General features: G+C 37.5%; 1 protein-coding gene across 1 annotated transcript in view; it reads right to left on the minus strand.

Moving 5' to 3' along the window:
- CRY1 (cryptochrome circadian clock 1) overlaps positions 1–13,068 on the minus strand; it is a 19,921-nt gene extending 6,853 nt beyond the window's left edge. Inside the window, exons 1-8 of the mRNA XM_010136611.1 lie at positions 13,048–13,068; positions 12,417–12,589; positions 10,802–10,910; positions 6,755–6,897; positions 5,180–5,364; positions 3,773–3,861; positions 3,031–3,171; positions 2,624–2,935 (exon numbers count right to left, since the gene is read on the minus strand). Coding sequence (XP_010134913.1) covers positions 2,624–2,935; positions 3,031–3,171; positions 3,773–3,861; positions 5,180–5,364; positions 6,755–6,897; positions 10,802–10,910; positions 12,417–12,589; positions 13,048–13,068 — 1,173 coding nt within the window. The remainder of the gene's footprint in view (positions 1–2,623; positions 2,936–3,030; positions 3,172–3,772; positions 3,862–5,179; positions 5,365–6,754; positions 6,898–10,801; positions 10,911–12,416; positions 12,590–13,047) is intronic.
- Positions 13,069–16,040: the final 2,972 nt, after the last annotated feature.

The following is a 16,040-nucleotide window of genomic DNA, read 5'->3' on the forward strand; positions in this document are numbered from 1 at the left end:
CTTACCTGGAAAGAAGTACACCATCACAAATGCTTACCTAATTGCCAAACTCAAGAACAAAAGTTTGATATACCCTGTAAAAAGCCTTGTAGACATCTCAGAAAGCTAGAACCAAAAAGTTTATTCTTACATAAACACATTCTAAAAAAAAAAAAAAAAAAAAAAATGCTTACCTAATTGCCAAACTCAAGAACAAAAGTTTGATATACCCTGTAAAAAGCCTTGTAGACATCTCAGAAAGCTAGAACCAAAAAGTTTATTCTTACATAAACACATTCTAAAAAAAAAAAAAAAAAAAAAAATTTGACTATATTGTAGAAACTTAGTAATTAGCATTCTACAATGCTAATTAATTACTGCTGCATAATCAGATCAGCAGTATCTCATCATCCCTTCAGTAACAGAACTGCTATGGAAAATTCTCTATACTAAAGCACCGAGGATGGTTGGAGCCCAGCTGCTCGCAAGAGGCATTTGCTGCTTTCAGAAGAGTTGCTTCATCACATTACAATTGAGTAAGCTTTGCAACTTCCAGAAAACTGGGAACACACAAAACACATTTCGAAAATCAAACTGTCGGTCTGAATACCTCAACCTGTGCAGCACCTTTCACTATGTGAGGAGTCTCAGGAGTTTCAGGATAACACAAGCATTCAGAAGTTGTATTCTTGAAGGCAAACAGTTAATCTAATAAGTCACAGTTTTGAGGATGCACAAATTCCTATAAGTATGTGAATCACCAAGCAAGCCAAAGAATGGTGTGACCGAAAATCAACTTTGGTCTGAAACCAAAAAAGTTTTCCATGGTAATTGCTACCCCTATTGTATCAAAAATAATCCATCAGAAAGTCAACAATTTATGAAGGTTTTACTTTAAATCTGGATCTCAATAGCTGTGAAACATTCAAGTTTCCAGCATCAATTGTTTTTTTAATTATTAACACAGACAATACTAATGTATAAAAAGAAGTTTCTCTGCTCAGTCAGATCACTAGCAATACAGGCTAACACGGAATAAAGAAAAACCTTATTCGTTGAAGGAGAACATTCAAGTGCCTTTTAGGAAAAGAGTGCACTGAGAAGTAATTTTCCAAAACAGATACTTATTTAATACATATTTTTACAAGTTCTGATTTTTCTTTCAAATTTGCATCATCTCCACATGTTCCAAAGAAATTGTCATCTTTCTTTATGCCAAGACACTAAAACTCCACATCTTACTACTGCCACCCAATTTCAACTTATATTATTCCAGTATACAGTAAAAATAAAGTAATAGCATTAAATGAGGATCTTTCTCTACGTAGGTTCAATACAGCATTTATTCTATAGAATACACCAAGTAAGTGTTACAATAATATCTTTAAATCTGTAATTATTTGGAAAAAAGTTTGTTTTGAAAAAATAAGGTTAATCTTAAAACACTTTTAAAAAAACATTTTAAATGGAAAGACACTAATAATATAACAAGGTCTTTAGATGAACATAAAGTGTTAGCACTCAACTGTTCCACTAGATGTTGCCATGTAGTAAGACTTTGGCAGTAACATCACCATGCAAGGCCAGATTAACTTTCGTTAGCTACAGAGGTATGAATGAAACACCCTTTCGCAGAGCAAGTCTGGGCCCTTCAGACACCTGTATTATTTCAAAACTAAGAACAAGCTGGCATTTATCTGTAATATCTAGCTTTGTTTGGCGGAGTTACATATGCATATGCAACTTCGATGTCTTTATCTATGAGACACAAAGGGAATATTCCTAAAACAGCTTATGTTGTTGTGTAACCAAGACAATTTCTTCATGAAATTTTTAAATGCTTACAACTGATTTACGGAAAGTGAATTTTCATAGGATTATATGCATTTATAAAGATGGTGACAATCCTGATAATTAGGTTTTTATAAAAACCTAATAAAAATTAGGTTTTTATTTTTTGAAATAAATTTGAATAAAATAAATTTGAATAAAATAAATTTGAAATGAATTTTAATTTCATTGCTCAGTAAAAGATGTACTACCTGTCTAAAAATGTAAAAACGGATTCAAAGGCTGAGATTAAATTATTCCATTCTTTTCTCCAAAAGACTAAAATTTGTAATTTGAACTTCAGCATCTCTTGAATACTTGCATAGAAATTAATCGCACTGAAATTTCAGCCAAATCATGTTGCCCATACTCACACTTCAAACACTGGGCAAGGGGACAGAAATTGCTGAAAGAATATTCTCAGCTTTTATTTTCTGACTTGACTTCCTGTAGTGCTCTCCTTTCACAGGGAAGAAGACGCGAGATCTGAACAGCTTCTGTTCACACAGTATGACTGGGAAAAGATTTCAGTAACGAGACTAATCCATGTTTATTTGCCATGACTTAAGAGGAAATCTCAAATTCAAAAGAACTGCAGACCTATTCCTATTTCAAGAAACACTTTGATGTTCCAATAAAAGAGGGTGTTCACCAGGAAAGAACTTCAGCACCACTGGTTTATCAGAACCAGTTTAATTTTGGCCACATTTTAAGCTTTAAAATTCAACTTATGCCACCCAGTGACAACAATTCTAGAATGACAATCCAAAACTTCAACAGGCACTTTAGCAAATTCAAGAATAAGCAACAATACCTTCATTCCTTCTTCCCAGCTAATCCAGAGGTCACCTCGAGTCAAAAAGCATGCTACAGCATGTCGGGCTAAATGGTGAATCCAACCTTCCTGACGAAGCTGTGTCATAATTGCATCAATCCAAGGAAAACCTGTCCTGCCTTCCGCCCATTTGGCCAAAGCCTCAGGATTCTTATCCCATGGAATTTGAACACAGATAGGATTCCCCTCCATTTTATCAAACCGTGGATTGTTAGTTGCTGCTGTGTAGAAAAATTCACGCCATAACAGCTGGCCATAGAGGGAGAGGGGAGGGGAGCTGTTCTTTTTTACCTGAAGATCATCATTAAAGGAAAACATTTTATTAGTAGAAGTAGGGATAAATCATGGCATCTAAGAATGTGTAGCTGATGACACAGAAATCATACCTTTTTGTACAGATCCGTTAACTTAAAATAAAAAAGACGACAGGACAAACAGCCAAAGCGGAGGTAGGGACTAAGCCCTGTAGGGCTTGCCAGAAGGGAATTTGCATTCATTCGTGGTCTTTCAAAGTTTGCTACCCAAGCCTTAAAAAAAAAACCAAAACAAAAACCACACAGCAATATCAGACTACAGGCTAGGTCACAACTTGTAAACATAAAGGCAGAAATCATGCACTGTCTATAACCAAATGCAAACACTGGACTGATGATCACATTACCTATGATACATAGGGGTTCCTTTTGAATCAGCAGAATCTCTAGAAGTTAATTCATCTCAAGGCAGAAGGCATGAACTGTCTTCCAGAACTACCTATGCCTTTCTTTTAAATACAGAGGAAACCTAGACAACTAGCAACACGTTAGCTTTTAGAGGAATTCCCCTCAAAGTTATAAAAACTACGTTTCAAGTAAAATTGCCTCCAAAGAAAGGATAATTAGAATTTTTTTTAGTACAAAATAGTATAACGGACTTTCTCTAAAATTCAAACTAAAGACAACCTGATATTACCTTTTAAAACTAAGAAACAGCAACTTGATACATATCATTATATTGAGGCCTTGAATTCAAGTTTGTAGGTTTTATTTTTTTAAAAAAAAATATTTTCCCACTTCATTTTACATTCCACATTGCAAAGAGTAACTATGTTTCCCAGATATGTCAAACGTGCAATAATTTGAAACGCACCTTTCTTTCTAAATGTCTTTCCAGTCGTGTGAGAGCTTCTGTTTCTCCCCCTGGCCACACTGCAGAAGGCAGTCCATCTGTGTCAAAACCTGAAAAACAAATTCAGACAAGGAAATACCTTGTTTGCTTATACTGTAGGGCACATGATTCTAGCATATTGATACTTGACTACGTTTTATTGTATCTTGGGAATAACCCTAAGCTGGACACACAGTGAAGTACAAGTTTTAAAACAGTATGCAACCAATACCTCTAACTTGCAGCAAAATTCAATTTTTATTTTTACATTCATTTACATTACAAGTTTTACATGCTGAATGGCGTGACTTCAATTCCATTTCTGACTCTTGCACAGAATGACCCTTCTAACTTTTTCGAACTATTTTCAAGTTCTCAGCTCTGCAATATGTGGAATATCCCAAAACTATATTTTTAAGATTGCTACTAAGCAGCAACAATTGCTATTGTAATTTACAGAATGTCTAAAAAATTCTTCCATCAAGTTAAACACATGAGAGCTATCTTCAGAACATTCCTAGGTTTCATTGACCTTGACTTAAACAACAGATGGGGATTATTGTCAATTCGGTGATGAACACATACTTAAGCTGCAAAAGAAAAGATGAAAAGAAGGAAACAATTTCTTCCACACCTCCACATTTCCCCCAGGATCGTTCATGAGATAACATGCTTGCCTATAGTTTAACCATTGTACAGTGAGATCTCCTCTTCTTAAACAGGCTTTAAATGCAAAGACTACTGTATGAGAGTTCAGACAGACCAGACAGAGCATACAGAACTTATCCAAAATCCGTCTAGACCCTTTTGTTAGCAATTTGGAGGTCATACCACATTTCTTTGTATTGTGGGGTAGGTGGAAGGTGGAACAGGAAAGAGAGGGAGGGTGGATTCAAAGGAAAATAGCTTGATACTATTTCTTAAAATTTAATTTACAGAAACATAGGGGTTTTTTTAATCACCCAAGAAGTTTCCTTAAAAATTACTTGGTTTATTATCTTTTTTGCATTGCATGACAATATAGTTTTTTAAATTAATTTGTAAAACAACAGATTAATGACCTGAAGCACAAAAACATTGAATGCATTTAATAAAAAGTGAAGTATTGAAGACTTAATAGTTTAATGATTATTTGGTACCACATGAAAAAGGTTGTGCTGTATTACAGGAAGCCAAACAGTATTTAGTGTAGTTTGATCTGTCCTCCCATTTAAAATAAAACAATTAAAATTTACAGAGCTGATTACCCTTTTTTATTCCTTTTGTATGTCATAATTGGCATCAGTTTAACAATTAACCATAAGCAGGACCCCTCTCATGGTTAAGTGTCATGCTTTTAGTGGTAGATCACATCTTGTTTCACAGTGTCAAAGCAATCTTAGAACATACCTAGCTCTTCAAGGGACGGGACACCGTATTTCTCATCATGGTCATCAGAAACTGGAGTAGTACATTTTTCCATTACTTCTGGGGTTATAGTCTCCACTGGCATCTCCAGTGGTTCCATTCTACTAATTAGGGTCTGGAATCTCTTGTAAGTAAGAGGCGGCTGGCCTCCATTTAACTCTATTATTCTGTATTGGAAGAGAAAGAAAAGAAGTAGCATGTCAGACAATAGTATAAAACTATTTATTTATTTTACAAAATATACACACCTACACACAGAGAAGTATCTTCTTACCTCCCTCTAGCATGGTATATAAAAATCACAGAAATACATGGTAATGCAGACTGCTTGAACTTTAATTTTACTAGCCTTTTTTTCCCCCCCTACTAGGGGGACACATAAATTAACTGTTTATAACCAATTATTCTTCATTCTTGGGTTGAAGGAAGTCCCTCAAGAACAAGTAATAAGCACGGACAGCACAAGACAAAATAAAATATAGCTAAGCAAAGCAGGTAAGAGGTCACAGCCACATAAAGATTTATCCAAGTTACCTACAAGACTATACTATTTGCATTAAAAAAAACCCCCTATATTTCTGTTCTGGTATTGAGAACAGTAGTCAATATTACAACTGTCTTAAAATGGGGAAAAATTAAGATGTAGTGCCTGTTGCAAAACTACTCAGTTTCCACATTTTGAGTTGTCACCTTAAATACATCCGAAATCTCAGAAACGGGAAAACTTCAAAGAAATAATTTACAAAATGGTCAATGGAACCAACTGTTCATTTGGCTGCGGGTGCTTGAGCAGGGACAGAAGAAAAGGAATTTTCAATTTAAGATTAAAAAAAAAAAAATCAGCTATCGGTTTACAAATAGTAAGTAATTCCCCTTTCCTCCAAAGCTGCCTCTCATACATTAGGTTTTAAGAGGAAAAAACCAAACAACCACGGTCATCTACCATAATAAACTACTCAATGTTAAGGGAAGCCAAGTCATATTTTTTAATAATTTTCAGGTTATATTTCTATAATAGGGAGCTAATACTAATCCATTTAAGGATCCACATAAGGGCAGAAAAGGCATTAAGTTAAGGCAATACATGGGTATCATACAACTCCTTATTACTTACTGGATACATAACTGACAGGAAACAGTTCCTGAAAAATAAAGGGCTTTCTGCTAACTTGTGTACAGCAAGTAAAATGAGGACAAAACAATCTAACAAAACAACTAAGCAATGACATATCTTATTTGGGAGAAATTACAGGCATGTTTGAGGAACTTAATGATGAAAGACAGATAATTAACATAACCATTATTGTCACGAGAACCCCAAATCTAAACTGTATTTCAGATACAGTTAGGTATCATTTTTTGGAGTTGGAAAGTTCTACTCAGTGTGTAATAAAATTTGGATGAATTGATAGAAGAGAAACATAAAGCCAATTTGTAGTCTTCCTAACTGTTACAAAGTGCTCTGCATCAAAAGTAGTACACCATATCTAACCAAATGCTACATAAAATTAATAATTATTTTCTCTCTTTTTAAAATCAGAGGAAATGGTAACTTACTTGTCTAGGTCATACAAGGTATGGGAAATTCGAACAATGACCTCCACTCCGGCTTCACTAGCCAGCTTCTTAATAGCTGCATCTCTTTCCTTCCCAAACGGTTCAGAATCATATTCAATAGAAAGTTTTGCAATATTCCACTCCTGCAATGCAAAAAAACCCATGTGGTCCTTCAGCAACTCAACTGCTTGATGGAGGGTGAAGCAAATGAGAACAGGAAGGACAGGGACAAGATGGAACACCGGCTATTATTATCTGCAGATAGTTGTCAGAAATACAAAAAGGCCCAAAACACATTTAGACACTAAGACTCACAAAAACACAGTCCAATGTTTTGGCATCTAAGTAGTAATCAGGCAGAAAAAAAAAAGCCTCTGTCTGTCCCATGACTGTGGGTGCACACAGTAATGGGACAACTTCTGCACAAATTTTGGAAACTCAGCTGTAACTTTAGGATCTGTATACCTTAAGACACAAGAAAGATGACAGAGGCTGTCTTCTAGACCTTGACCAGCAGCAGTATCTTGCTCTGCAGAAAAGCTTTTCATATGTGCCTGTCAACTTTAACAGCAGAACTGAAGTTTTGGGGGTTGAAGGGGGACACAAAATAACACTCTCCTCCCTCAAACCAAACACCACACACTTTCCTTCCCTTTTCCAAATCACTCGTCAACCAGAATGGACAAGCTTCAAATTCTCAATTTAGAAAAAAAAAAAAAAAAAAAAAAAAAAACAACAACAACAAAAAACTGTCTTCTACAAAGAGGATGTCTTCAAGTCTAATACCCTTTATGTCACAGATGCTGTTACCAAGGCCAACATTAATACCTGGGGGAAAAGAAGCAAAGAAAGGGATCAGCCAGTGGCTAAAGCTTCTGCAACAGTAAGAAACTGGAAAGGTGAAGTATGCACAGGATCATCCTAGAAAGTCATCCTGCCAATCAAACTCTGAGAAATACCTTTCTAATCCCTCAGAATCTTAATCAGTCGATTTAGGTATGCCAGCCAGACTATTTCAGAGAACTGGATTTACACCAAAGAGACAAGAGGCACTCTCTGCTTTTCACCTATGGTGGTGTTTCACTTCTGAACTCTAGTTTTCTCCCACGTGAGGACCAGGAACAATCCTGAGGACAGGCAAGTCCAAGGAGTCTTGTATTTTTGAAAGAAGGCTTGGCTTCTTCCATCATTAAATCTGCAAAGACTGACGCAGCAAGCCCCAAACCCTCAAGCAACCTCCTACACCCTCACACGACATCTATTTCCCATTTCATAACGTAAAACCACTCTCCACAACTCTTTCTCTCCTCTGGCATCTTGGACATATTTTTAATGGTTTTCTTTTCAAGAGCCAGAGCCATGTCACCAAGGGAGCCAAAGAACTGAGACAACTGCTATATGGTGTGAATAATCCAGATCACATCAGCACGAGCACTGAGAAGAAGCATGGACACAACTCATTTTGCACATACTGCTGGACAGTTTTAGCAACACTAATGCATTTAAGAATTAGAGATTTTTCCAGCTCTGCTGTCTTTATCATACCAGTCCCAAAGCATTAAAGATACAGAGCAGACCAGGACAAATTAAAGGGAGTGAGGCAACAACCAAAACTTCACTGGTTCAAGTTAACAAACAGGTGCCAAGTGGGTGCCAGCTATTAGAGGAAGTTGCATCTCTGCAGTCAGATGGCACCACTGTCTTCAAGTTCCTTAAAAAAAACCCCAAAAAACCACAAACCTAAAAGATTTTTGCAAAGACCTGCAAAGTCCAGTGGTAAAAATATTCTGTCTCCATGCACTTCTTCACGGGATGACAGCCTACTGCTGCTACCAGCAGCACTGTTAGCACTGCTGAAACACGCGTGATGCTGATTTCAGTGTCTTAAGGGAAGCAAAGCTGCTCTGACAGACTGGAAAGAGGAAAAAAACCAGTCATATATATTCATGCACACACACACACAAATGGAAGAGCCCAAAGGTTTTCAAGGCCTTTTGCAAGGATAAAGATAGATCAGTGCTTTGCCTTTTCAAAGAATTGTCCTTCAGCCTGTGAAAAGGAGAGCCCTACCAAGAAATAGCTGTGAAACATTCATTCCCAGGAAATCCACGCATACTGGCATCTGTGATATGGCTCCTGACACAAGGCTCTACAGAAGGTTCACCATCTCCCACCATTATTTACTTAAACTTATATTCTCCTAGCCAAAAAACATCTTTTTGTGTTCTTCAGGGTCAGGATCACTGCTCACCTCTGAGATATTTAATGACGATGATCTGAAATGCTTGGTTCAGTGTTATATGCCCTTCACTGTACTGCAAGTGCCTGATGTACAGCTACTGCTCTGGCAAAAGCGCCTGTGAGATTAACCATATGAGATAGATACACGGTCCAGGTAAGCTTCAGCCAAAAGTTGACATCGACAGATGTGGATGTTCTTTTTTTGATTGGTGTACACTATCTATACAGCAAGTTATTTTCATTAACTTCTCAGCACTAAAATTAACATTCGGAAAATGTGGCACTCCAAATGCTGTTAGCATAGAAAGATCAGCCTAGCAGCAAGATCCAAACCAGAAGTTGTCAAAGTAGCCATTAAAGTATGTAAGAAAACTTATCACAGGTCACTCAAATCTGGAAGGCAATATATCCAGCAGCAATACCATAGAATCATAGAATGATTTGGGTTGGAAGGGACCTTCAAAGGTCATCTAGTCCAATCCCTCTGCAATCCACTAGATCACATTGCTCAGAGCCCTGTCCAACCCAGCCTTGCATTCTTTCCAGGGATGCGGCATCCACCACCTCTCTGGGCAACCTGTGTCAGTGTTTCACCAGCCTCATCGCAAAAAATTTCTTCTATCTAATCTAAATCTCCCCTTGTTTAGTTTAAAACCATCACTCCTTTTCCTGTCTCAACAAGCCCTACTACAAAGATTGTCCTCATCTTTCTTACAAGCTCCCTTTAAGTATTGAAAGGCTGCAACAAGGTCTTCCCAGAGCCTTCTCTTCTCCAGGTTGAGCAAGCCCAGCTCTCTCAGCCTGTCCTCATAGCAGAGACATTCGATCCCTCTTATCATTTCAGTGGCCCTCCTCTGGACCTGCTCCAACAGGTCCATGTACTTCCTGTGATGAGGACTTCAGAGCTGGACACAGTACTCCAGGTCAGGTCTCATCAGCACAGAGTAGTAGGGAAGAATCACCTCCCTTGATCTGCTGGTCACAAAGATCTTTGCCTCTGTTTAAATGCAATCAAACCTAATTTGGCAGGCAGATATTTTCCAAGCTTGATAATCTGGGGTGTTACAAAGAGCAACTAACGCAGGGAATTCTTCACTGATGGGAAATCAAGCAAAGACCAGTCAGATTATCATCCAGTTAGCATTTCACTACTATCTGCAAAAGTGTTCATTTTTACTATCCTGTTATAGTATTGTTACCTTAACTATACTTATTATCCATGAAAGACAGTATCAGCAACAATCCTTTGCAGCTTTAATTTGCTCAGTAAGATCCTTCTCCACAAAAGCCTTGAACTTCTTTGCCTAGAAATTGTTTTTTACCTGCACTATGCTTTTACCAAGCCTGCTACCAGCAAAAAGCCTATTAAATCCCTTTTAATGGCACAAAAGCAACCACAGCAGATATTTGCTCTAAAAAGCCCACTCCTTCCACAGGTTAGGCTTTGAACCTGGATTCATGTGCACAGATTTATATTTCAGTATTTCAAAGGGAACCTAGAAAGGAAAATCCAGTAATATACTGGACCTACACTTAGTAAACCATTAGAAATCAGTTCCATTTCTGTAAAGAAAGAAACAAAAACCTAAAGTCTAAGAGCCACTCAGTTCAGTTGGTGATATGCACATTAGAGGAGAAAAAACCAAATTAACAAAAACAACCTTAAAGGGAAACTGCAAGGATAGTTAAGTATTTGCATGGATGAGAACTTGCACTGAAGTATATAGTACAAGAAATATTCCTAGTTGTAATTAGTTTGTCAGTCATATTTATGGTTAGAAACAATAACTGCGAGGTAGCATTTACCTTAAAGAGTCTGGGGAAAACATCTGCCGGCTGTCCACGAATAACAAACAAACGTGAATTCAGTTTCCGTAGATTGGCATCAAGATCCTCAAGACACTGAAGCAGGAATCTGCAAGGAATTGTAAAGAAACATTTATTTTCTGAGGCAAGCCAGACAATTTTACAATAGAAAAAGGGAACTAAGAGGAACTATCCAACAATAATTATCAGACCTTCAGTATTTGGTGCATAGTTTGGTGATGCATACATTACTACAGTAGTTCAATACCATGTAATATATTCAAGAATACATAATTCAGAAAACCAAACTGCACTGCCATTTAAATTTTCCTCTCAACACTATTCAACTCTGAAATGCACTCATACTCAAGGCTTAATTAAAACTAGAAGTATCTTGTCCCTCTAAAGAAAAAGCACAACTCAAAAGAAAAACCAAACAGACAACAGCTGTTGGCATACTGCTACTAAACTTAATCCAAGTCCTTACAACACAGCAGCCTGAACCGTTACTAAAAATGGCATTATCAGAGTATTACATGGTTGTAACTAGCCCTTTGGCCTTCATTTATAAAAGTAGCCCTCTATGTAACAGTTTTGCGTGTGGTGGGTATAACCTTCACCTGAATTATTTAGTGAGCAAATTGGCAAATAAGGAAAAAAAAAAGGAGGAGGGAGAGGGTGGGTGGGAATGGGGTGCTGGAATCTTAAGTCTTCAAGAGAAACAGGAAGTTGCACAAAGAATGTTGAGGCAGGTTCACATGTGCAAAGATTTATTGGTGGGTACAGTAACTAAAAATAACTGCAATGGTGAAAGGTGTTTGGGGAAAGAAATAAGAACAAAAGGAAAGAGGAAAAGTAGAAACTCTCAGAAGGAGAGATGCTGGGAGTCCCCAGAAGACTTCCCTTTCCCTGAACTCCTCTCCAGTGTAACAAGTGGCTCCTCCACAATAGTTTTCAGCGTGGTGACAATATAGTTCACCAGGAGCTGCTCTAACCCTGTCAGCTGTTCTTTCTTACAATGCACTCAAAATGCACATTGATCAGGGCGGCTGCTGAGTCAGAGCATGCCAGTCATTAACCTCTTCACACATACATTATCGGATCCCTGACACAAACCAAAAGCTACACCCAAAGGGAAGAAAAAAAAGATGAGATTCCCACAGCTCAGGCCATTACTCCTGCTGTAACTGCACTATGTGCAGGTTCAAGGCCACTGAGGCTAACACCACAGTAGCCACCACCTGAGACTAACACAAGGAAAGCAGTACTAGAAGCCTGGAGACACTCTGCCAACACCCTGGGTGAAAGGGTGCAGAGCTACCAGGGAAGTGCAGGCTGGCACCACTGCCACTACGAGTGCCATACAGCATTATAAAGACAAAGGCGCTGAGCAACAAGCTTACTAAAATCAGGAGTTCAGAAAACACCTCGGTTTAAGAATGAATCTTAACCTACCAACATTTTTTATTTTCTAGAGTTTTAGCAGCATAGAAGTGACGCCTACCTAACATACGTTTCCTCCAACCTTATATGGAAAATTTATAAAAATTAATATATACAAGGCTGGCAAGAAAACCCACTAGCTATTATTAAATGCCAAAAATGTGTGGCTCACTTGACCTGAAAGGGTAACAGCAAGCCACTCAGAGAGTAAGCCAGCGTACAAGCATACAACTGCTTCTTGGCTGGCAATAAAGACTGGAACAAGGCAAAAATGTCTACTACTATCACTTTGCTATATTTTATTTTCAAAAATACTCCAGAGAGATCATGAAGAATATGCTGTATCTGAAAAGAGATTTATGTATACTCATTTAGTTAGAAACCACTCAGGAGTTATTTCAAGAATCAGATGAGAATTGCATATGCATCTATTGCAGAGACTCTGGGCTCCATGCCATGGAATGATAGACCTTATCACTGATTTTACCCACCAGAATCTTGCTTTCAAAGAGCACGTGTCTTCACTTATACTTCACAGATCACTATAAAGACAAACTGAATAGTGTCCCGGATGCCTTTGTCTGGTGGGGTTTTGTTGTGGTGGTTTTCTAGTTGTTTTTGTTTGATTGGGATTTTTTTAAATTTGTATCACAGAATAGAGGGAAAGGGTATGAAGAGAATTTGGTGACATAAATTGCTCATAACTATTCAAAGTAAAAAAATCTGTCTCCCAGGAAATAGTTAGGTTTTTTTTCCTATTTGCATCTCAGTTCCCTCAATTTCTCAATTTCATTTCTTCCTACCTGGCTGTCCGTAACATACATCTTCTAGTCTGGACTTGGCACAAAAATCCTGTTCAAGAAGATTACATGTGTTGACCCAGTCTCCACATCCAAGATCCCTAAACTTGCCCTTAATACTACTTAATCTCTATTTTGTTGGTTCCCCAAATCCCTTCTATTATCTCTCTTAACTATCTCTTACCACACTCCTGCATTTCAATCTCCATAAAGGTCTTTCACATATTGACTAAACACAACAGCATAGACTCAAATTGTTAAATATACATAGGAAAGGAGCAATAGGGTGGCCAGCGGAGACACACATTCCCTCTACCTGAACAAAACCAGAACAAATGAAAACCAGCCAAACCACTGTCTGAGTTGCAAGAATGTCACCAAAAGCAAACTATTACAACATGATACACCTAAAGTGATCCTAATGACCTTTTATCTATAGTAACAGCAACGCAAAAGAATACTGCTTTTGACTTTCAGAATACAGATTCAGTTCACAAGTGGTAACTCAGAGGAAGTCTGCAGTTTATTAAGCATATCTGAATCTTTCAGTTGGACCAACGTGTTTTAATAAAATGTGCTGTTTATAATCGCTGTTTTGTTTTCACCAACTATATTATGCTATACTACATCCAAAGGCATTTTCTTATTAAAGTGCTAATAAAATTTGTCAAAAAGAAAAGCCTTTACAGAGTGGCTTTGCTCAATTAAAAACGAACCTTCTTAAATTAAGTCACTGCTTCTAGACACAATCACTACCAAGAAACTTCTAGAAGAATCAGCTACTTGCCATACCTAGTTTTCACTCCTCTTCTTGTGAATACCTCTGGAACTTGCAGAAGCACAGCATCTTTACTATGTTAGTAAAGATTAACTAACCTTCGGTTAAAACAAACTAATCAATACCTAGCTTCAGATATATCCTGATATAAAATACCTTGAATGTCACAAAGGAAAATTCTACATTTCAGAACTTCTGCACTCATCTAATGTGTTAACATATGCCTATGCGAATAGACCTATATGAAAGGAAATTTTTTAACTGTACCAGCTCCCTGGGACAAATTCTAATTCCAGCATTTTCTCTGATTTTGGCATGGCATTGTAATGCATTGCATTTATCCCTTGTCTTAGGAAATTAATGTTTCATCTATAACATATATGTGTCAGGAAGGAGTAATAACATGTCCACACGTGCACACCCCCACACATATTAAGATCACTAGTATAAAAATAGTAATTCACTGTGACAACATGTTAAATTATTATGGGATCTGGAAGAGAAGAGAGTTTCCAAGGTATAATTTTGACTGGTAACACTTGTTTGCAAGTGAAAATAGTTCTGAATGACTCTAATGCCATGAATGGGCACTTACTGCAGCAGAGGAACATACAGGTGTTTTGCTCAGTGCAGACTTAAGAGCAGCATTCTAGCACAGAGAAGGCAAAAATCATTTGCTTTTTCTCTCTGAAGAAATACACCAAAATGCTCACAAACATGCTCCTTTCACACTATAACACAAATGAAAATGAATGGTACATTAGACTGTGAACTAAAACCAAATATGAAACCTCCATCTCATCAAAAGTAATTTCTTTTCGGAATATGAGCTCGAGGCAAGCTGTCTTCATAGCAGCTACTAAGTAAGGATTGAACTCTAATACACTTTACACCGAAGTGTGGCAATTAGGAGTTATTTAAATCTCTCCCTACAGTAACAGGTCATGTTTCAGAGCCTGCAATCTTCAACAACTTTTTCCTTGATTGGAAAGCACTGTTTCCCATTTTGAATTAATACAAAAATTACATGACCTGACTTCATTAAAAAGATGCAGAGATATTTTTTATCAGATTAGAGCATTAGCCCAGGTTTCTGCATCTAGTCTTCAACATCCCTTGGACAAACTAGGGAAAGTTCACCATTAATTTCACAGCAGCAAACTGTGTGAGGTACATTCATGACTTAGGTGATGGAGGGAGGCAAAAAAGACCGACTTATAACACAGGGAAGATGCCAATGCAAACCACACCTGTCTTCAAGCAGCATTCTTAAAGGGCATTACAACACATTGCTCAGGCTCTCTAATTACGATATTCAGAATTTTCATGAACGCTTCTGAAAATCACATACTTTAAAAGACATGCACATAAAACCTTAGTTGTTTACTCTGCAAAACTCCACAACCTTCCCTGCTGCCAATCATGCAAAGTCTGCTTGGGTTCTGAAATCTAAACTAAACGTTCTGCTCCCTTGCATCTTCAGAGCAATTGCCAGAAACTGGTTCACGTAATACAGATCGTAATTTTAGCTACCATGCAACTGAAATAAACCGGTACCATCAAGGCAGAAATTAAAAAAGATAAGTAACTGATTCTTAACACAGTTAACCATTAACGATATGAACAAAACTAAGCACTACATCACGTGGCCTTCCTGGCTCCACACTATTAACATGATCAAACAGTTTCTCCAGGGAAGAAGTCAGGAGCAATCTGTTGAAAAGGCACCATTTTTATTTAGGAAGAGACCTTCCAGAAGGATAGTTACAGACATTCTGTTTAAGAATGCCATCATAACCCCCCATTTGGGGTTATATTTAGGAGTGATAAACATCCAGAAATTGTAATCACATAGAACCATCCTTGCCAGTATGAAATTAGGACAGCTGCTGGGAACTGAGGGGACTTAAAATTCAATGACTTCTTTTGGGCATGATTCACATCTGAAAGTGAGGCTAAGCCATTAAGAATCATGAAACTTCAGTCTCATTTTTTCTTTTTTTCTGATCTGATCCAGATTCTGAATTTAACCACCAGGCAAGGCAGGAGTGTTAGGCTGCACATCCAGTACCACACAAAAGAAGGAATCTAGGCTTCCTCATTCTCAACGAAGAAGTTTAAAAAGCTGAGTGAAAAAGAAGTGTGCTAAAACTTGGTTTGTGCCTAAGTTTAATTAATATTTTTACTTAGGACTCATCAACTTCCAGCAATCCATCCA

The sequence above is a fragment of the Buceros rhinoceros genome, unplaced genomic scaffold, assembly GCF_000710305.1.
Source record: "Buceros rhinoceros silvestris isolate BGI_N320 unplaced genomic scaffold, ASM71030v1 scaffold345, whole genome shotgun sequence".
Lineage (NCBI taxonomy): Eukaryota > Metazoa > Chordata > Aves > Bucerotiformes > Bucerotidae > Buceros > Buceros rhinoceros.